The following is a 23,190-nucleotide window of genomic DNA, read 5'->3' as shown; positions in this document are numbered from 1 at the left end:
GAGTTCGATCCCCGGTACCGATAAAAATGAAAAAGACAAAAAATAAATAAATAAATAAAAATAAAAAAAAAAAACAAAACAAAACTGATGTTGATCAGTCTGATTTTTGTTTCTGCTTTCTTTGGTCCCCCTCCCTCTCTGAAACTAACTTCTCAATTCACCAGCACACTTACTCTATTTTATAAACTGAGGTGCTGCCAAATTCCACAGGGTCAAATAAAGCTCACTGATATTTATAAGTCGCCATCATCATCATCATCATCGTGTCCTTTCACAGATCCAGTCACAGAACCCACAAAGAGCTGAGGAACAGTTTTCTGGCTCCCACAGCTCCCACATAACCAACAGAGGCACTTAGTTAGCAGTTCCAGTTTTTCTATTTCAAGACTGGAGGCCAAGATGGAGCAAGGGTCAGACAGATATGGAGCACTTGCTTCCCAGCAGGCAAAGATCTCCGGTGCTGTTCAGCCCAGGGCAAGGAATCCTTTAGTTTTGTGCTTCTTAAACACTCGTTGTTCCATATAGTGCATATGAATAGTTTTTAGCAGTAATCAGTTAACAGAGAAAAATTTTGATCCAACTCAATAATTTTTCATTGTTGTTGGATAAATGATGAAAGGAAAGAAATAACAATATTTGGATTTAATACGGACATCTCATAATAAAACCTAAAATAGCCTCAGCAAAGACTGAGATGGCGTTCAGATACACGTACACTGGCTTGGCAGTCACACTGTCTGCCAGCAGTGATCATGTGACAGTTCCCTGGGAAATGAGTCCCTACAGCATTGCATGCTAACCTTGAAGTGTAGAGACATTAATTTTAAATAGTAAGTGGCAGACTTACCACAAATAGCTCCTCCTCCTCCATCCAAAACAATTTCATATATAAAACCATACTTAAATCTGAGCATGCTAACATGAACCTATAATCCCAGTAGAATAGTGTCTGAGGCAGGAGGATTGCTCCAAATTCACGGGCAGCCTGGGCTACATAGTTCAACGACAGCTGGGCATGGTGGCACATGCCTGTAATCCCAGCACTCATGAGGTTGAGACAGGAGGATTGTTGCAAGTTCGAGACCAACCTGGGTTACAAAATGGGCTCAAGTCCAGCCTGAATTGCATAGCAAGATCCTGTCTCAAAAAGACCAAAAAAAAGTTCAAGCCAGCCTGAACTACATAGCAAGGCTTGGTCTTTAAAAATGTAGGGCTGGGGATTTAGCTCAGTGGCATAAGCACCTGCCTGGCAAGCGTGAGGTCATGAGTTGGATCCGCAGTACCCAAAAAATAAAAGAGGTAAAGCTGGGTATGATGGCAGCCACCTGTAATCCTAGTGCTCAGGAGGCTGAGGCAAAAGGATTGCTAGCTCAAATGAAGCTTGGACTTAAACAAACAAAAACTAGTAATCATCTGTCAACGTGGTGAACTGTATCATTAGACAAACCAAATCCTACAAAAACAAATCCAAACTGAGTACTGGCACATGTCTATAATCCAAAGATCCTGGGAGAGAGACTGAGATGTGAGGGTTTCAAATTTGAGCCTAGCGTAAGCAATTTAGTGACTTAATGAGTTTCTATCTCAAAAAATTTAAATGGGGCTGAAGATGCAGCAATATGAAGAGCCTGGTTCTACCCTCAATACCAACAACAGAAAAATTCAAGTGCAAGCGAGGGATAGTGGGTACACACTGTGATCCCAGCTCTCAGGAAACTGAGACAGGAGGATCACAAGTTCAAGCCCAGTCTTAGCATTTTAGTGAAACCCTATTGTTATCAATTAGCTTCCCTCTAAAAGTGGTTCACCAACTAAACACAGTGGGGTTCTGGGTTGCTCTTTCTCGAGTTAGACCTTAGGTTCTTCTCATCTTGAACAAGGAATTGAACTAAATGAGCACAAAGGAAATAGCAAAGTTTACTTAAGAAAGTAAATATGGGGGCTGGGGATTTAGTTCAGTGGCATAAGCGCCTGCCTTGCAAGCAGGTCGTGAGTTCGATCCCTGGTACTGATAAAAAAAAAAAAAAGAAAGAAAGAAAGAAAGTAAATGCGAGGGCCAGGGATTTAGCTCAGCAATATAAACGCCTGCCTGGCAAGTGCCAGGTCACGAGTTTGATGCCCCGTACCAAAAAAAAGAAAGTAAAAGTGAATAGTTGTGAAGAAACTGCTCTGTAGAGTGAGCTTGGCCCTGAAAAGAGAAAATGAGAGTAACAGCAATGATAGAAGTACAGGCTGCTCTGGGAAACACAGCAAGGGCTTTTGTGTAAAGTTAGGACCACATCACTCTTCATGGCTATCTTCTTTTCTTTTTCTTTCTTTCTTTTTTTTTTTTTTTGTACTGGGGATCAAACTTGTGACCTTGGGCTTGCCAGACAGGCACTTGCACCACTGAGCTAAATCCCTAATCCCAGCTGTCCATATCTTGAGGAAACCCAAGAGAACTTCTACATCCAGGTTCTGAAAGGCAGTGCTGGGATCCCAGGCCTCAGGCCAATGTCGGGTCTCTGTCATGCTATTGAAGACCTGCTTGAGTTCTCTCCAGAAGCCCAGGTGTAGGGTTTGTGGAACCATTCTGCACCTGTGTCCAGGAGCTTGCAATTAAGAGGTCATGCCTACTTCCCCAGCAGGCTGTGCCATGCCCTAATCTCCCATCTCACTGTCACAAAATAAAGAATAGAAACTAACAGGGGATTTAGCTCAACATGAAGGGTCTGGGTTCAGTCCCCAGAAACTAACTTTTCTGCAGCTGAACTCCGGCCAGATGGTGGAGCTCCTGGAAACCAGGTGCCTGAGGCACATCACTAAGTGGACTGCAAAGGGTTTCCATTCAGAGAAAAGCATTTGGAGGGCCCAGCACACAGCAGATGCCAGTAATCCAGTAAAACTACTTGCAAAGAAACAGAGATTTAACTCAGTGGTTTAAGCACTTGACGGTTAGGTGTGAGGTTATGAGTTCGATCCCCAGTACCAAAAAAAAAAGAAAGAAAAAGAAAAAACTACTTGAGAGACTGAGGCAGGAGGATGTCTCAAAATAAAAGAGGTAAAGGACTAAAGTGTGCTTGGATTAGGTTCAACCCCCCAGTACTGAGAGAGGAGAGACAGAGAGAGAGAGAGGGAACCACATACTCTGAGTGGCCAGGTATAGTGGCGAATGCCTGTGATTCCAGCATTCTGGGAAGCTGAGACAAGAGAATTCCTAGTTCAAGCACAGCCTAGGAAATTTAGTGATTTTGCAAAAACCCTGTCTAAAAAGAAAAAAAAAAAAAAAAAAAAAAAAAATGGCTGGGAATGTAGCTTAGGGCCAAGGCCCTGGGTTCAGTCTCCAGGACTGAAGGGGGTGAGGTGGGAGCTGGAGGTCACAAGGCCCTGGGCAAGGAGTGCTTACGCTTGCCTGGAGCCAGGTTGGCCCAGGGTGATACAGAAAAAGGAAAGGCACCCACTGCTGGGCTGAGGACCTTGTCTTGCAGGCACAGGTGGTAGAAGCCATGCAATCCAGAGTGCAAGACTAAGAGCAATGACCTGAGTCTGCAGGACAGGCAGACGGGCTCGGTATGGATGCACTGTACACCTGGGTCAGGGCAGCTGTCAGTATCCGAGGCCTCGGAGGATTATAAGCACACACACACTCCCAGGCCCATCCACAAGCTGGGGACCTCAGGGGAAATCCTGAAGGACAACTTAAGCAATTTTTATCAAGCTGTAAAATTCATTTTTGAAAAAAATAAATATTTTTTTTACCTGAAGATTATGGTTTAAGAAAAAATAAAATTCAAAACAAAACAAAACAAAAGACAAACAAACAAACAAAAAAAAACCAGTAAATTTTTTGCCAAGGATTTAGCTCAGCAGCATAAATGCCTGCCTGGCAGGTATAAGGTCATGAGTTTGATCTCCGGTGCCAAAAAATAAAATAAAATAAAATTCACCTTTCAAGCTGGTGTGACAGCACACACCTGTCATCCCAGCACTCAGAAAGCTGAGGCTCGAGGATCTATGCAAGTCTGGGGCCAGCCTACACTACATAGTCTCAAAAAAACAAAAACAAATGTCACAACATGAAGGGGAAAAAAAAAACACATACAACAAATAATTCATCTTTATCCCAATAATCACACTTGACATTTGTCAGTAAGTGTGAAGTGGGGGAAAAATAAGGTATACACAAAGATAAACAAAAATAAGAGAAGTATGTAGATGATCAGGACCTCCTTGCCACAAAATCCCCGACTCAGGGAACTGGGGCCAGCTCAGCCTTACAGTAACTCACCTGGCACGCCCAGTGCCCCACATCAGCCCCAGCACTGCAGAAAAGAAATGATAACAGCATGGTTATGTTAATTGAGATCAAACATACAAAGATAGACTACATAACCCAATTTTTAAAATTGTATTCATTTGAGCCAAAGTGGTAACGCACACCTATGATCCCAGCACTCTGGGAGGCTAAGCTAAGAGGGTCACAAATTCAAACTCAACCTGGTCAGTTTAGTGAGTTCACAAGACCCTGCCTCAAAATTAAAACTATGAAAAAGGGCTGGGCATGTAGCTCAGTGAGATGGCCCTGAGTTCAACCCCAGGGCCACATAGACAGAGAATTTACTTGTGTGTGTGTGTGTGTGTGTGTGTGTGTATTCCCACATACACACAGGCCCACACAGAAACCTAGAGAAACAGCCAGGCTTGATGGAGCATTCCTATCCCAGAGGAGGCTGAGGCAGGATACCAGGGAGGCTGAGGTCTGATAGCAGGGAGTCTGAGGCCACCCTGGGCTACACAGTGAGACCCTATCTCAAAAACAAACACACAAACAAAGCAGGAAGAGTGTATTTCCATTCATCCACTGGTTGGACATACACTAAGCCCCTGCTGTGCCAGGTCCAGGCCATCGTAGAAGTCAGGCTGTGTCACAGGAGAGGCTGAGTCTGGGGGTGCAGGCTTGGGTCAACACAGCAGGTAGCAGGCACCCAGAGGCACTCTCCAAAGTGAGGTAATAGCTGAGGCTGGATAGGTGGAGAATTCCAGAGGCCAGAGCATTTTCAAGGGTGACTAAGATAAAAAAGAAAAAGGAGAGATAAGACAGACTATTTTTGAAGCAAGCTGTTTCACATTCTTGGGATGCCAACAGGATTCCTGGTGGAAAAGTCTTTTTCCGGTATGAAAGGTAAAGCCTTGGCAATGTCCTCCTGGGTCCGGAGTATGCTCTGTACACTCTCCATGTGTAAGACCCTAGGTGTCACCGATACACCCAAAATAAATGAAAATAAAAGCAAGGGGAAAAGGGAAGTGATAGGATTATTTCCAAAAGATAAAAAATATTTCCAAAAGATGAGAAGTATAAAATAAAAAGCGGCCTTTATTCTGAGAACACAGAGAGAGATGACCGGCATCCCCCACTGCTGGCGTCAAGCAATCTCTCCTGCGGCCACGTGGCGTGGGGGTATATCAATAGCCTAGGTTTGGGGTGGAACCTAAGGAGGGTATTAGGGATGCACAGGTAGCCCATTGGTCCTAGGTTTGGCGCCATATGTAAATTTCTAGGGGCGGGAAGATGGCATCACAGATAAATTCTTAGGGGCAGGGGACATAAGGGCTTCCTGCTTCCGGTTGAGGCTTTCCTGGCTACAGTGTCCTGTCTGGGCCAAAACCCTTTCAGGAAGGGGACACAGAAAGAACGAAAATGTGTTATGTCCAGCCAGGCATGGTAGTGCAGGCCTGTAATCCCAGCCCTTGGGAGGCTGAGGCAGAAGATTGCTGTGAGTGCAAGGCCAGCGTGTGCTACACAGCAAGACCCTGTCTCAAAATAACAATAAACAAACACACAAGAAACATGTGTTGGGCTGGGGCTCTAGATCAGTGGCATAAGCACCTGCTTGGCAAGGGTGAGGTTGTCAGTATCAAAAAAAAAGCAACAAACATGTGTTATGTCCTTGTTAGTGCCCCAAGAAGAAAGTATTTATGGATGAACCTCAAACATAGAATAAAAAATAATTTGAAAAACTAATGGAGGAAAGGTAAGGCCTGGAAGAAGGAATCTGAGGCCAACATACTGCATGGATCTCCTTTGTAGGAGACAATCGTCTGCAGAGCTGTGCTGCTGGGAGGAGGAAGCAGGGCAGGAGTGGAGGCATAGGAAACAGAGGGCTCAGGGGTGCCTGGGAATGCAGGAGAGTGGGGTGGGAGAGCCCTGCAGATGGTGTCTCTGGAGAAGAGATAGCAGGAGCCTGCCTGACCCTGTCTATGAGTGCCCAGGTTTTCAGCACATGTCCTCCTTCCATCCTGTCCCACATGAAGCCCTCGGCAAGGAATGGCGTGGCAGGGTTGGCAATGGGTTTGAGACTGAAGGTGATAGACTATGAGTAGCCTAGAGGTGTGGGACAAGTGGGCCCCCAGGAGCCTCAGAGGAGACCTGTCTCGCTGGACACATACGTCAGGCTGTTAAGGAGTCAGACATTAGCTGGCCTGGTGGAATTGCAAAGTAGTACCTGTTCCAAGTAAGTAAGAAAGGGAGATGTCAAGGTACAAAGCATTTAGACTGTGGTTTTTTTTTTTTTTTCTTTTTGGTACTGGGAACTCCTGTAATCCACAAACGAGCCCCCCCAGAGCCCCCAACCTCAAGTCCAAAAATGGGGCAAGACATGTTTTTTTTAAAAAAGCAGCGCTGATTTATTTTATCCCTGGCCCAGCGACACAGTACAGTTGGAGTTTGCAAAAGCTGTGTGTCTCCCTCAAAACTTTCCAGACTTTTTGTAGAAAGCACAGTTTACAAAGTAAGGGGTTATGGGCGTGGATCAGGAAATCTGCTAAGGAATGAGGAAGACTTTTGTTTCCCTTTGCAGAGGACAGAGAAGTCTAGCAGGAATTAACAATCCTTTGTCAACTTATTTTAGCACTCAATTTTAGATAACATCTTTTATTTGTAGAGGGCAGCAATGGTTAACATCTCAATTAGGTCAGGTTCCCAGGGATTTACAATTCTTTACAGAGGGGAGTGTTGATTAACATATCAATTAGGTCACCCAGGGGAAAAAAAAAACACACACACACAGAACAGTATGGCGGTGTTAAAGGTACTTTGGTCATATAATTTAGGCATAACACAAATATAACGAAGCTCTTTTTGCTAGTGTACAGCAGGAACCAAACTCAGGACTTTGCCCTTGCCAGGCAGGTGCTGTACAACTGAGCTGTACTGTGTAATGCATTTGGAATTGTTTTTCACATCTCAGACCCAAAGCGACCTCACAGGGCACAGTGATTCCTTAAGAATGCACATGGTGCACAGTCCTTCCCATGATACTGTCACCTGGACAGCCAACTCCAGGACAAGGCCCCAGCCCAGTGACAGCAGGAAGGAAATCTTCTTTAAACGCCTTCTGCTGGGGGCTGGGACTGGCTTAAACTGAGAATCACCTGGGAGAGTTTCTCACCATGGAAGCCCTTGAGGAAAAACTGACCCTCTACAAGAGACCAGAAGTCACTGCAATTTCAAAACTACTTGTAGTGGGAGGTGTTGCAGGCAGCTGAGCTACTTAGAAATATAAACAGTCAGACAGGGCGAGGCCTTTGAAGAAGCCGGCACAGAGCACCAAATGTCTTCTGACCTTGGAGGAGACACACATCTCTTGCTGTGGGCCAGATCTCAAAACAGAAGGCAAAACCAATGCAACCACACCCTAAGGATAAATGTTAGTGATTATGTATGGATCACCCTGCGAAGCCAGGAGTCACTCCCAACTTCTCACGGTGATCCATACCTAATCTCTAAGGTTTATACTTAGATGTACATTTGTTTTGCCTTGTCTTTTTTTTTTTTAGACAGTCAAGCTATTCAGGCTGGCCTTGGGCTCACTTTGTAGTCCAAACTAGTCTCGAACATGCAAGAATCTTCCTACCTCAACCACCCAAATGCAAGGATAATAGGAGTATTCCACCACACCCAGTTTTGCCTTCTGTTTTGAGATCTGGCCCACAAGAGGTATGTGTCTCCTCCAAGGTCACCAGACATGGTCCTCTGTGCCAGCTTCTTCGAGAGTCTAGCCCTGTCTGACTGCCTATAACATTTCTTTTTTTTTTTTTTTCTTTTTCTCTTTTTATCGGTACCGGGGATCGAACTCACGACTGCTTGCTTGCAAGGCAGGTGTTTATGCCGCTGAGCTAAATCCCCAGCCCCGCCTATAACATTTCTAACTAACTCAGTGCCTGTAACAAATCCCTGATGTTTATATTTAGGATGTGGGTGTATTTCTTTGATCTTTTGTCTTGATGTCTGGCCCACACAGGCAGGTGTCTGTCTCCTCCAAGGTCACAAGTATCCGGTCACGGTCACCTGCATTGGTTCCTTCCAGGGCCTACCCTGACTGACCATATTGCTAATTAGCTGCCTATGACACTACCAGTAATGTAGAAGAGTTCCTTTTCTCCCCATCCTCACCAGCATTGTCTTTTCCTTTCTTTTTGTTTGTTCATTTGTTTTTGTTTTTTGAGATGAGGACTCACTATGTAGCTCCAACTGTATTGAACTAAGTATGTAGTCCAGGCTGGCCTCGAATTTATAGTGATCCCCCTGCCTCAGCCTCTGAATGCTGGGACTACAGGGTTGTATACTGTTTCTGGCTCTCTTTTTTTTTTTTTTTGTTGGATACTGGGATTGGATTGAACTCATGACTCATGCTATTTATTTTATCATTTTTCTGTTGAGGACATTTTTTTTTTAATCGGACAGGAGATTGAACTCACCACTGCGCACTTCCAAGGCAGGTGCTTATGCTAAATTCCCAGCCCTAAGGACATTTTCTTCCATGATCCTGAATACTACTTTTTCTAGTCAGGTGTGGTGGTGCTATATGATAGAACTGTGGGGGGAGGAGGAGGACCGGCGGCGGCTGAAAAGAAGTATAAAATATAAAAAACCTTTATTTTGGGAGTGCGGGGAGAGACACACCCGACCCCCTGGGGCGCGGCATCTCCACCCCGGCCTGTGATCTCTCCATGGAACACGTTGGAGTGAGGCACAGAAGTACCCTCGGCTTGGGGTGGAACCTAAGGGGGTATTAGGGATGCACAGGTAGCCCATTGGTCTTAGTTTGGTGCCAGAGGTAATCCTAAGGGTGGGGGAGATAGGAGTGATAGAGATATTTCCAAAAGATGAAAAATATTAACAAAAGATGAGAAATATAAAATAAAAAGCGGCCTTTATTCTGAGAACACGGAGAGAGATGACCGGCAACCCCACCGCTGGCGTCCGGCAATCTCTCCGGCGGACACGCGGCGTGGGGGCCTGTAAATAGCCTCGGTTTGGGGTGGAACCTAAGGCGGGCATTAGGGATACACAGGTAGCCCATTGGTCCTAGGTTTGGCGCCATATGTAAATTTCCAGGGGCGGGAAGATGGCGTCACAGGTAACTTCCTAGGGGCAGGGCAAGATGGGGCTTCCTGCTTCCGGCTGTGGCTTTCCTGGCTACAGTGTCCTGTCTGGGCCAAACCTTTCATATCCCGTCTTATGGTTATTATTATGAAAAGGGGCGAAGATTTCTCTCTTTAACTACTTCCTGCTGGCAAAGGGCGCTGTACTGGAGCCTAAGGGAGTCGACGGGATGAAGGTTGATGCCCAGGTAGACGCTGGTGCCAGGTGTTTTGGCCAGGACAGCTTCACTGGTGAATGCACGTATGTCAGACTGGAAAAACAAAGAGACAAGATGTTATGAGGAGACATGGCACTGTCATATTTAAGGACCCAGGTGAGGTAGAAGGAAAGGTGCCTTTGATTTAGACATATCATTCTATCAGGACCATGTTGAGGTAGAAACATTTCCACGGTGAGGCAGAATTCTGAAAATTAAACATGGGGTTAGGAGGAGTGGAGTTATGAGAGGTAATTACTCCCCCATCTGAAAGCATAAAAGTTAAGACGGTAGGTTGGTGAGGCTTGTCTCTGGTATGCATGATGTTGGAGTCTGTAGGCAATACTGCTAAAGAGTTCTGCTGTAAAAATGACCATTAATAGAATGTAAGAAACTAGGAACCAAAGTGGATAACAAAACATGACTTAGCCTGTTAACTGTGGCTGCGAGGCCTTCGTGAAACGGAGATTGGGTAGGCGACAGAAGATGAGGTGACCACTCAGAATGATCCGATTTAGGGCTGAAAGGGCACCTCTTAGCCTGAGTGATGTGAAATCAGAATGGCAGTCTAGCAACTTTGATTTAGGCATGGGTCTCTGTAACCTGGTTGTTGTCCTTGGAATGATTTGCTGTAACAGAACTTTAGCAAGTATGAGAAAGGCTTTTATGTCTCCTGAAAAAGTATAAACAAGTGAGAAGACAAAATGTATCTGTGAGTCTTGACCAGGGTTACCTGAGAAATTGGTGAATAAAATAGGAAGGGGGTGGTCTATATCACTGAGGAAGGGTCCACCAGCGACAACAGGTGGAAGCTGTTGAGGCCTCAGTGTGTCCAAGTCAGCCTGTATAAAAGGCATTTTAAGATTTAGGACTGGGACCTGCACAAAATAGGCCCTGTTTGTAAATGGCATAGGTTGACCATCAATACCCCATCATAGAGATTGAGGACTTAATATAGCAGCCTGAATACTCAGGAAGAACTCTGTATATATGGCGTCTATGTCCACAAATATAGAGAATGTCTTACCTGAGACTTTAGTGCGACTTGGAATCTGAGACGGACACCTTAAAGGGGGCTGTTGTTGCCCTGAACCCCCTCAGCCTCCAGCAGCAATTTTCTGTCGGTGACGAATCTGGCAGTGTCGACATTTCCTGTGAGGGCTAGGATGACTTACCCACTCTCTGGTGGCTAGGACAGTCCAGTAGCCCTGGAGTAAGATCTCAAAGAATGCCAGGATGGGGCATTTTCTTGCCCAGTATCTTCTGCTGCATTTGAGCGTGGTCCATGGAGGGGGCAGGCAGCTCCACCTTGTGTAGGTTTACCTGTCTCAGAACTCCAAGTGTCACAAGTGTTAAAATTATGAAAAACCATATTAAGATCTCTCTAAGGTTTGAAGGTCAAGTTTTGCCTTTTTGTTTGGGATTTGGACTATAGTAGAATTAAGTAAGTATGCAGGAATTTAATATTGGCATTTTAGATCAGAGAGCAGGCTTTATCTGGATGGCACATTGTTTTTTTATAGGGTGACACGTAGAATTAACAAAAAAGCTTTAGTCTGCCAAACAAGGCTTTAATGGAAACATTTTGCAGTAAAGGTTTAGCAATCTTATGAATAAATCTGTCAAAACTGATCTAATTTACTTTTAAAGTTGTTATTTGCAGTAGTATGAACCAAGACAAATAAAATATAACTTAGAAGAAAACCCTTGTCTTGAAATAGAGCTAGTGGTTCCCAGCAAAAAGGAATTTATAACCTTAGTTGTTAAACAGAAGATTGATGAAGGCTTTGATTGATAAACAAAGCTGGTAAAATTATCAGGTGGCCAATAACCTTGATTAAATGGTTTGAGAATTGTAATAAAAAAGCATCTTTTGAGCGGAGCCAAATTGTAAAAAAAAGCATGCTTGAGCAGAGCCGCTGAGCTGCTGTTTCGCGGTGCTCCGGCAGAGCACGCCCAGTGGGTGGGGCAAGCGCTGGGATGTAGCGCGCAGGGGCGGGCTCGGACTGCCCCCGGAAACGTGTAAGGTGGCAGCGGCGGCGACGGCGACACACAGGGGAGGGAGGGGCTGGGACGGCGCATGGGGGAGGGGCTGGGAGGCGGCCCGACACAGTGCACAAAGCTGGAACTGCTCGAAGGGCGCGAGGATTAGAAAGCCAATTTAGGAACACAGCTGGGTTTTGATTAGCTTTCTGGACCTGTTTTAAAAGTTTGTTATAGTTAGTATGCTTGTCCTGCTCTTGCACAGCTATAGGCCCAGAGTCATTATAAACGTCCTTAAAATATAAATCATAACAATTAGTAATAAATTTAAATTGCCTGATATAATTCTGTGGGTCAACAGAGAGGCTACCTAATTTAAGGGTAATCTGAGATAGATCAGAAAGGGAAAAAGGCACATGGATGTTAACAAGCTCCTTGGGGCCAGCTTGCTCCCGAAGAGGTAGCAGAGCCTGAGGAGATTCCGGAGCAGAGGGCCATTGAGCAGCCATCCTTCCGGTAGGCGCGTGTGAGCAATCATCTGTAGAGTGACTACAGAGCTGCTGCCGGTCACCCTGGGAAACACGAGCAGATGGCGTCTCACTGTGTGCCTCGCAGCTAGAGGACTGCTGTCGGCAGCACAATGAAGCGTCATGTGCACTGCAACAGGGCGGCTGTTGTAGTCCACAAGAGGAGCCACAAGGAGACGCCTGTTGACAGTGAGGGCCCTGTAAACATGGCGGCGCCCTGTCACGTGACCCAAAACATGGCGTCGCCCTGTCGCCATGTGGCCCTCCGGAACATGGCGGCGCCATGCCATGTGGCAGAGGGTTGTAACATGGCGACTGTTCCCCGCGCAAGCTGGAACAATCACGCGACCTGCTGGAAGGACATAGCGACCGAGACCTAGTATGGTGGGCAGGCGGTGAGAATGCTGTAGGGGATAGAGAATTCTCAGGAGAAGTCGGAGACTGTGAGGAAGCACTAACAGAGGGATCAGAGCCACTGGGAGAGTTATGGGTCCCAGGAGAAGGCGGGGGAGAGGATGGAACATCGGGAGATAACTGCGACACAGAGGGATTAGAGCTGCTGGGAGAATTATGGGTCCTGGAAGGCGGAGAGGGAGACGATCGTACAGTGGGAGGTATCTGCAATGGAGAGGGATTACAGCTGCTGCGAGAATCAGGCACAGGGGGAGGAGAGAGCGGTCCGGCGGGAGGTAACAGCAGGGAACAAGTTTGGTGGTAGGCAGGCGGCGGCCGGAAAAACACTGGAGGGCAGGACGGAAAAGTTTGCGGCGCGGTAGAGTTAGCTAAAAGTATCTCAGCGGGAGCACAAGACTTAATGAGAGATGGGCGTGTTCTCAGAATAAGAAAGGCTTGGACATAAGGGAGTTCCAATAACTTGTTGCCAGCTTGACAAAAATCATACAAGTTCCTGAGAATGCAGGGGTCAAATGTTCCTTGCCGAGGCCAAGGCTTGCCGATAAGCGGGTAGGTTGGCCAGACCTCCTGGCAGTAAAAAGTTAGTTGTTTAGTTTTTATGGTACCTTTAATTTTTAGAGTACGTAAATTGGAAATTAGGCATTTTAAAGGCGTCTTTTGGGAGTTAGAAAATACGTTCCCCATGACTGATTCAGGCAAGAAAAAAAACCGGAGGTCCAGAAAAAAGTCGTCACTTATTTGTGGTACCACGCGGCGGCTAAGGTTCCAAACCGTAAACTCCAGTCGTCACTGAGAGATTTACGAATGGAGTCTACGTGGGATCAGTAACAGTTTTGCCCGTGAAAGCGCAAGGCTTTAAGGGAAGTGAGGCATTCTTTCAGTGTGGGCGGTCCCAAAAATCTCTGCTTTGGGCTATCCGAACCCAAAGAACGTGAGAGATTTTGTGGGCGCAGGTTTGCCCAGAAAGAACCCTGCCCTGGGCGGTCCTAAGGACGTGAAAATGCACAGACCCACGCAGACGGGGAGAACATTCCACTGGGGCTGCCCAGTGCGAAAAGTTCCCCGGGGAGTGCTCACCTGAAATCAGTCTGGCCGATGCGGCGCGTAGGCGGCTGGCGACAGGAACGTCTTGGGAGAGGAAAAAGCTCGGGATTAATCCAGGATGTTATCTGGTTATCGGCTAGAAGACTTTGGGTATGTGGCCCAACAGTCAGTTGCCTGCCGATAGAGTCACGGCACCAAATGATAGAGATATTTCCAAAAGATGAAAAATATTAACAAAAGATGAGAAATATAAAATAAAAAGCGGCCTTTATTCTGAGAACACGGAGAGAGATGACCGGCAACCCCACCGCTGGCGTCCGGCAATCTCTCCGGCGGACACGGGGCGTGGGGGCCTGTAAATAGCCTCGGTTTGGGGTGGAACCTAAGGCGGGCATTAGGGATACACAGGTAGCCCATTGGTCCTAGGTTTGGCGCCATATGTAAATTTCCAGGGGCGGGAAGATGGCGTCACAGGTAACTTCCTAGGGGCAGGGCAAGATGGGGCTTCCTGCTTCCGGCTGTGGCTTTCCTGGCTACAGTGTCCTGTCTGGGCCAAACCTTTCAAGGAGCTTCCTGGCTTTACCGGCTACAGTATCCGGCCAGGGCCAAAACCCTTTCACTGTATACCTGTAATCCCTGTACTCAGGAGCCTGAGGCAGGAGGATTTTTCAAATTTGAGGCCAGTCTGGGCTACAAATTGAGTTCAAGGCCAGCCTGTCTGAGACCCTGTCTCAAAAAAACAAACACAAAATAAAGAGACCCCTGTCTCCAAAAAAAAAAAAAAAACCCCACAAATTTAAAAAGCTGCTTTCCCCGTTGAGTAGCACCCTTGTTTTAGACTGAGATCCTGCACTTGGCCCCAACAGACTGCACAGACCCAGGGGAGTCATTTGTCCCAGACACTGGGGAGCCACCCTGAAACCTGAAGTAGGAAGGCAGATCTTCAAACAGAGATCTCCCGGAAGCAGAGTCCAGGCCGCCCAGGCCGGCCAGCCACTGAGGAAGTCACTGAGCTCAGCCCTCACAGGTGGTAAGCCCACCTAGCCTTTCTCCCTGCTCTGTTTTCTCCCTCTGCCCAGCCAGAGCTCCTTTCTGCTTCACAGAACAGAGGTGCCTCACTCATGATGAAAACCATGTTGGAGCTAGAGGTGGTAGCACACACCTGGAAACCCAGCACTCAGGAGGCTGAGGCAGGAGGACTGCCGAAAGTTTGAGGACAGCCTGGGTTACAAAAGAAAAAGGAAGGGAAGGGGGAAGGAAGAAAAAGGAAGGAAGGAAGGAAGGAAGGGTGGGAGACAGGCAGCTTACAGTGGCCCTCTTTGTCCAATGGAGATGGTCTGCATGCAGTAGTTACAAATGAAGAGCATCCACCCCACACCCTAGGGTGAAGATGAGCAGACCTTTTTGTTCCTGTCCTTGTTTTTTGTTTGTTTGGGTTTTTTTTGAGACACAGTCTCTACGTAGTTCAGGCTGACCTTGAGCTCACTTTGTAGCCCAGGCTGGTCTGGAACTCACAATGATCCTCCTGCCTCAGGCTCCCAAGTGCTGGGATTACAGGTGTGAGCCACCACTACGCCCGGCTTGTCCTTGTTCCATTTTACATTTTCTAGGATTTGTAGGCAGAAATGAACATGCATTCCTTTAATAACTGGGGAGACGGTTTACTTTGCCTTATTTGTGGTGCTGGGGGTTGAATGCAGGGCTCCCATACTGAGCTCTTCCCCAGAATTTTGTATACTTTGACAGGGTTCTGCTAAATTACTAAACTGCCCAGGCTGGGCTTCTATTTGTGATCCTCTTGCTTCAGTCTCCCAGAGTGCTGGGATTACTACTGTGAACTACCAGGCCAGCTTAGGGGAGATAGTTTTTTAAATTTCAAGAAGAGAAGAAAGGAAGAAGGGGAAAAAAAAGGGGAGGGAAAAAAAGTGGAGAAGGAGGAGATGTAGGGTGCAGGGGTCCAGGCACAGGGAGCAGAATAGTCCTGCAGAGGAGGAAGTGGCATGGCTGGGCTGGTCCCCTCATGCTGGCTCTGCCCCTCTACATCATGCCTGCACACTCTCTGTCCATGTGACTGACCCTCGACCTTCTGACCAGAGGCTGCTGAAGAAGCCATTCTAAGGACCCTGCAGCCGCCTGGCCCCTGCTAGGCATGGTGATGTCAAAGGAGGCTCCCCAGGCTCCTCTAGGAAAGACCTCCCAGGGCAGGGCGGAGCTAGGAGCTGGGAGGAGCAATGACATCACCATGAAACAGCTGGAGACCCTGGGGGGTTGGGACAGGCAGGGCCCTGGGCCCTACCTGCTGTTCAGTGAAAGCTGGTCTGTTTTCTCCTGGGCTGGGCAGGAACAGAGAAGCTGGCTTTGGTATGAAGTGTGATCTCCACTCAGGCCTGCATATATCCACTAAGTGACTAAAAACAGAACAATGGCTGGCCTTCAGTTTGTATCTTTTGTCACCATTTATTTTTTGAACTAGGGATTGAACTTCAGACCTTGTGTTTGCCGAGCATGTGCTGAGCTAAACTCTTGGCCCTGTGTCATCATCGTAAATCCAGTCCCTAACCTGCTCGTCATGGATGCTTTTGGCTAGGAGCAAGGATAGAGTTGATCAACCCTGAATTGACAGAGCTTCCTCCTCCTTCAAGACCAAGGTTTGCAGGGACCTTCAGTGACACTCAGAAGCTCTAGCCACTGTCCCTAGGCTGCAGTCACCTGGATTTCAAGAGTGGTGAGGTCCATATACCTCAGACCCTGGAAGGCAGAAATAGCCTTTCCTAGGGACAGACCTGCCTTGCAGCCATGGGGCTTCCAGAGCTGTGATACCAGGATCAAGCCAGAGCTCAAGGACTCCAGCCACCAGCTGTCCTTGCAGGTGGCCTTGGTTTTTGGGGGTAGAGATTGTACCTCTGTGTCGGAGCAGCCCCCTGCAACCCCCTGCACTATGGTTCTTTCCTATTGCCCTACAACTTCCCAATTAAAGTTTGTTTTCTCTTCCAAGGATAAGGGAGGAGATGGCCATTCCTCATTTTGTCTACCCAGACTGCAGGTGAGTGCCTACAGCCCTCCACTGGCTGAGGTTCATGGACTGGATGGATGGGTGGATAGATCAATGAATGGATGGATAAATAGACGGATAAGTGGATGGATGAATGGATAGGTAAGTTCATAGGTAAATGGATGATGGATAGATGAATGAATGAATGAATGGATGGATGGATGGATAGGTAAATGGATGGATAGATAGATGGATGAATGGATGGATAGGTAAATGGATGGATAGATAGATGGATGAATGGATGGATAGGTAAATGGATGGATAGATAGATGGATGAATGGATGGATAGGTAAATGGATGGATAGATAGATGGATGAATGGATGGATAGATGTATATATGGATAGGTAGGTGGATGAATGGATAAACAGATGGATGGATGAATAGATGGTTGGATAAATGGATGGATGAATGGATAGATGGATAAATGGATAGATGGATGGATGGATAAATGAGTGAGTATTGTTATGGTTTGTATCTATATGTGCCCCAAAGCTTCATGTAGTCATACTTTTTTGGAGGTGGCTGAATCTAGAGTGTGTAATTAATTATTAGTACAATGCCAGATTAAGGGTGGGTGATTGGTGGGGTCAGTTCATTAATTGGATTGATACTGCTTTAATCCCTGGTAGTCTAGATACAATTTAAGGGACAGAAAGAGCTTTCTGTCCCTCTCTGTCTCTCTTTGTCTGTCTGTCTGTCTGTTTCTCTCTCTCTCTCTCTCTCTCTCTCTCTCTCTCTCTCTCTCTCTGTCTCTCATTGCTTTTGCTGTCTTCTGCAAGCATGAACTGTTGCCCCTCGCCATGTGGCACCCTGCCTTGGAACCAGCCTATTATGGATGGAAACCTTCACAATCTGTGAGCCAAATAAATCTTTCCTCCTTTAACTTTGGGTGTCAGGTATTTTTGTCTCAGCAAGGAAAAAAGTAAGACAGATGAGTAGTTGGATGATGGATAGATGGACAGATAAATGGATGGATTTACCTTCTTTGCTTTTTCCCTAACAGTACCTTGGAACTACTGGCAACCTACAAGGGTCCTGAGAGCACAGCCAGGAAAAGCAAAATTCTGGACACTGAAGGAAGGACCACAGGTGACAGGCCCAAATGCCAGGCAGCCAGCCTGGAGGCAACTGAGAACTAAGGGGGCAGAGCTGGGCCCAAGGCTAGTCACGGGCATTCTCTGTGCCCAGGGAATGAGGACAGGTACTCCTGTGTCCCTCCCTGGCCAGTACCAGGGGCACTGCAGATGCCACAGAGGGCACAGAGGGCAAGAGCTCATGGTGGACGAATAAACTGAGGCCCTGAAAAGCATGGTTTTTACTGCTTTCCCTCTGCTCGCCTCCTCTCTTTCTTTTTTTTTCTCCTCTCTTTTGTTGTTTCTTTTTTTTTTTTTTAAATCAGTACCGAAGATCGAACTCACGACCACGCACTTGCATTTTTTGTTTCTTGAGGCAAGGTCTCACTATGTAGTCTGGCTCGTCTTCTTGAACTCGCTATGTAGCCCACACTGGCCTGGTACTAGTGGTGATCCTCCTGCCTCAGCCTCCTGAGACTGGGATACAGGTATGTACACCCCATCCAGCCAATTTTCTGGTTTTTTAAGATGCTGAGGACAGATACTGGGGCTGCAGGCAGGGGAGGCAGGTGCTCACCACTGAGCTGTACCCAGCCTCAGTTCCTTTCCTGATTCAGGAATTGGTAACCCACATCTGTGCCTTTCGGTGTGGCCTGCTGGGTCACTTGGTCCTGGAAGAGCTGTGAGAAGCTGTCTGAAGATGCAGCTCTCCAGCCAGGACCACCTGAACATGAATCACCTGCCAGGAGAAGGCTCCAGTGGATCGCTAGGTGAGTCGAGCTTGGCAGCTCTTGCTATGTTCTTGCCTGTGACCAAGGCCAGTTATGCCAGCCTGGTATTCGAAGTGACTGGTCATGGTCACCTCTGCTGCCTCCCATGCCATATGCCATCATCATGGGCCCAGAATCCTACAGTGATTCAGAATTGTGACACCAGAATGGACACACTTGAACAAAGAGCCCCGACATTGGATGGCCTCCCACAGAGAGATATTGGGTACAAGAAGCACTCTTCCCTTATCTGGAACTCTTCCTAGCTGCAAGGAAGCATAGTTTGAAAGTTGGCAAATCCTGGCAACGCATTGCTGCTCCAGGAGAGGAAGACAGGGTGTTCTCACTGTTGCATCGACGGGTGACAAGGGCTGCTATTGTGCTGGGATGCTACACAACAATGGCCCTTTCTCCCTGGCCCCCAGGGGCCACGTCATGGTGAGCCAACCTGACTGGCAGGAGAGCCAGGCCAGAGGAGCTGCCCTCACCGCCTCCCTCCCCCGCACTGTGCCCAGGGGGTGCAGGGCCAGAGGCTTCTGCATGGTCCCTGCCTTTAAACTTCAGTGTCCTGGGGCAGTGCATCCCCCTCCCTGTCACTGCATTCCTGGCTGTGGGGAGGGCACCAGCAGGACACCGAAACACCCAAAACCAAGGGGGAGAGGGAAAGGCCCATGGCCCATGGGTGCAAGGGTCAATTGGTCTCATGCTCCTTTTGTGCCAGCTATGGGGAACACAGGGTGCTGAAGGGGACCCACTGCCACCTGGGCTGGAAAGCGCTATGGTCCCCAGGGTGGAGCAACAGGACCTGTGTTCCCTGTGGAAAAGAACCCCAAAGGAACCCTAGGTCCTGGCCAGTGCTCCTGCAGTGGGGCCAAGGGCAAGCAAGGAGCTGTGCAGGGCGTGCTAGTTCAGGACAGACTCTGCAGCAGTGGGACCCGCAGGAACCCTGTCCTGGGCAGGTTCCTGTGCCTGCTCATGAGTGGAGGGCTGCCACAGGCACAGGTGAAAGGTGGGCTACTGGTCCTCAGCCTTCTGCTCACTGGAAGCTGATTTGTGTTTTGTCCTGGGACAGACAGGGACTTAAAAGCCATTTTTGTGAAAATCCAAAATGTGATTTAATTGGGGACAAAGGGTAATTGAAGTCACATAACAAGCCAGCATGCTTAGAGAGCAGTGGCTCCTTGTAGGGGGATGGGATGGTGGCTTTTTTTTTTTTTTTTTTTTTTTTTGTCTTTTTGAGGGTCTCACTGTGCAGTTCAGGCCGGCCTTCAGCTCACTTTGTAGCCCTGATTGGCCTTGAATTCACAGAAATGCTCCTTCTTCAGCCTCCTGAGTTCTGGGATTACAGGCATGTGCCACCACAACTGGCAAATCCAGGACTCTTCACTTGGCCTGCAGATGATGCCCCAAAGGTGAGGACCCTCTTTTGTGTCCTTTGTTACCTTAAAACTTCAGCTTAAACCCTGCTCAGGTCTGTGTATAGTTATGTTAATCACAGAAAGTTGACAAAACAAGGCAATTAGCTCTAAATTCACATGGTCTAATCCCTATTCAAACCAAGGACACCTAAGTAAAGGATTTCCGGGGACATCTAGGATGCCGGATGTCTCCAGCCAGAGTGTAGAACCCTGCATGACAGAGACAACCAGGCACTGAAACCAGTGCCTTAGCTGCAAGGGTCCCCGAGCTGAGTCCAGGACAGAGCTAGTGCTTGATGGACCCTAATCCTGAATGATGCTGCAGACCTGCGGCAGGGGCAACTGCACTCCCCCATCAGCATCTGCCTGTCCAGCTGCTCACACTGGACCTTTTTGTTGCAGGCAGCAGAGTTAGATAAAAACATAGGCAATGAGACAAAGCTGGGTCCTTGAAGGAGCCAGTGCAGAAGCCCAGATGCCTTGCAACTGAGGAGGAGACAGATACCTCCCACTGTGCGCCAGGCCTCCAGACAACAGATCAAACAAATGACCCATGTCCTGAGAACTGATATTCTAAACAGATCTCTGTCATCCTAAGAAAGCTGGGAGCCACCATCCCATCCCCCTACAAGAAGAGCCACTGCTCTCTAAGCATGCTGGCTTGTTATGTGACTTCACTTACCCTTTGTCCCCAATTAAATCAATTTAACCTGAGCAACTAATCCTATTGGTTGGCCGCAGTTGTGCCACACCTTATGCCTACTTTGCAAATTCTCCTGTTTCCCCCACCTTAGACCTGCCCCACTTTGTGGTGTTAGTCTTTGGCAATGCACTCAGGATCCTTCTGTGTCTCCGATAGAAGCTTTCTTTCTCTCAATAAATACATTCTGCTCTTAACCTCCGTTGTTCTCGAATGGATTTTCTTCATTCTTTTTTTTGGTACTGGGGATCGAACTCATGACCTTGCACTCACCAGGCAGGCGCTTATGCCGCTGAGCTGTTTTCTTCATTCTTAAAGAACACAAACTTATACCAGACATCTAGTAGACTGGGAGTTTCATTCCCAAGGATCACTTTGTTAGGGGCCAGCTGACTCAGGCTAAAGACTTACCGTTTTCTCTGCCTTTCCGACGAAAGATTTTCCCCGTATATTCAGGCTTTAATTTTCATCTCTACTATCACCCAAAGCAGGGACTCGTGCCAGCCAGCGACCCTGGGGTGCTTGGCAGCTGTGGCTAGCTGGGCCCTGGTCACACATCTGGAAGCACCTAGGACTCCTAGTAGAGATGGGATGGGCGCTCAGGGTGAGTGACCCGGAGAGGAGCCCCGTGACCCAGCATTCAGTGGTGCTGATGAACAGAGCTTGAGGGAAACACCCTTCTCTTGCCCTCCCTGCTCCTGGGCTGGTGGTCCACAGTTGAACTGACCTAAAACTGGGAAAAACCATTTCCACTCCGCTACACCACAGTGAGTCCTGCAGGAACAGAGGCCCAGGATGGTTGGTGACTGATCTTCATTTGTCCTCCTGGCCCATGGGAGGAATGGCCATGGGCTTCCAAGGGCCAGCACCAAATTGCTGGGGAAAGGCAGAGCAAGGGCCCAGGAGCCTGGTGGTAGAGGGTGACCAGTACTGCAGACAGAGGCCATGGAAGCTTATAAGCTCTTAGCCACACTCCTGGGCACGAGACTCCATGTTTTCCTGGCAGAGGAGAAACTGCTCTGTGACTATGGCTTTTGCAGCCCTGGGAACAACCTAACATTGTTTTTATTTTGAGACAGGTTCTTTTTTTTTTTTTTTTTTTTGAGACAGGTTCTTACTAAATTCCCCAGGCTGGGCTTGAGCTCATGATCCTCCTGCCTCAGCCTCCCAGAGTGCTAAAATTATACTGTGCACTACTACACTGTAGTACTAGCTGTGCTTGATGAGGTGTTTGCGAGTGGTGCACCCTGAGCCCCAACACTTCCAACCCAGGAAAGGGAGATGGAAAAAGACAGCAACTTTATTACTAAATAAACACCAGGCTGTCCCACAAAGCTGTGCTACAGAGACAGAGAGACATGTGGCTTCCCTCTGAGTCTGTGGTGAGCCCCGCTGCCGGGTCCATGGCACTGTCTGCAGCCAGGGCTGTGTGTGGCTGGCGAGGCTCCTTCCACTGGGAAGTGGAAGGGGCAGCATTGTCCTAGAATCTTCGGATCCCAAGGGAAGGCTTCCTGACCTGGGTCGAGTTTCTTGCTTTGTGCTGAAAGAGGGACTTGCATATGTTTAAGAAGATGAGGGCAGCGTCCTGACAGAGGACTGGCCCATGCCTCCCTGGCGAAGGGCTGTGTCCTGTGGTGCTACCCATGATTCCAAACTCTAAGGGGGAGAAGTGGGGTGGGGTTGGAAGCTGGGTCAATCTCTGTCAAGAGTGGGACTAGAGTTCAGAGGTACTTTCGTGGCCAGGTGCTGGGCCACACTTTTAGGGCTGGCTGTGGTTGCACCTGGAGGGTGTGGACAATCCCAAGAGAGTGTAGGTCTTGGGAGCCCAGAGAGGCACCTCCCAGAAGAGAGGGGATACCACCCCCTCTTGGGTGGCAGACAGAAGGGGTGAGCTTGGGATGCTGAGGCAGGGGAGATGGTTTCCCTCCCCCTCCAGGCTTGGAAGTCACCTGTCTGTGAGTCTGACTGACCCCTTAGGTACACCTGAGGGCAGTCATCCTACCAGAGGACGCCTTGGCCACAGGCAGAGAAAGGTCAGAGGTGGAACTGGTGGCTCACAGCTATAATCCCAGCAGCACTCTGGGAGGCTGAGACGGGAGGGTCACACAAGCTCAAGTCCAGTGATTTAGCGATGCACTATCCTGATGAAAAAGGGCTGAGGTTGTAGTTTAATGTGAGCACCTTGGATACACTATCCTGATAAAAAAGGGCTGAGCACTCTGGGTCTAATCTCTAGTACTGCAAAAACGAAAGCACAAGAAGAAACAAAGGAAAGAAAGGTCAGTGGCAGCTGCCCAGACCCACACCCCGCTGTGGGAGAGGCTGCGCTGCCCTGCAGGGCTCAACCTCCAGAGTGGGGAGTGGGGAGACTGTAGTTGCCGGACTTTTCCTGGGGTGTGGCCACAGCCCGAAGACTGCAGGGATCCTGGTGAGATCCGAAGCCCACGCCTCAGGTCACTTCCCAAGGCATGGTCCCTTCTGGCCCTGAGCCTCAGTTCATGGTGCTAAAGGGCAGCTGAGCCTCGAGTTAGCCTGAGAGCCGCGGCTTTTCCAGCCTGTCCAGGAGACACCCTGCCCCTTGGTGTTCT

The 23,190-nt window shown here is 48.1% G+C and overlaps 1 protein-coding gene across 1 annotated transcript in view; it reads right to left on the bottom strand.

The window, feature by feature from the left end:
- Positions 1-4,372: 4,372 nt before the first annotated feature.
- Ube3c (ubiquitin protein ligase E3C) overlaps positions 4,373-23,190 on the bottom strand; it is a 136,732-nt gene continuing 117,914 nt past the window's right edge. The window contains exon 24 of the mRNA XM_063250842.1: positions 4,373-5,046. Coding sequence (XP_063106912.1) covers positions 4,942-5,046 — 105 coding nt within the window. The 3' untranslated portion in view covers positions 4,373-4,941. The remainder of the gene's footprint in view (positions 5,047-23,190) is intronic.

The sequence above is a fragment of the Cavia porcellus genome, unplaced genomic scaffold (assembly GCF_034190915.1).
Source record: "Cavia porcellus strain 051 isolate PalLab524CR breed Dunkin Hartley unplaced genomic scaffold, mCavPor4.1 scaffold_6, whole genome shotgun sequence".
Lineage (NCBI taxonomy): Eukaryota > Metazoa > Chordata > Mammalia > Rodentia > Caviidae > Cavia > Cavia porcellus.
This window is presented reverse-complemented; position numbering and strand designations above follow the sequence as displayed.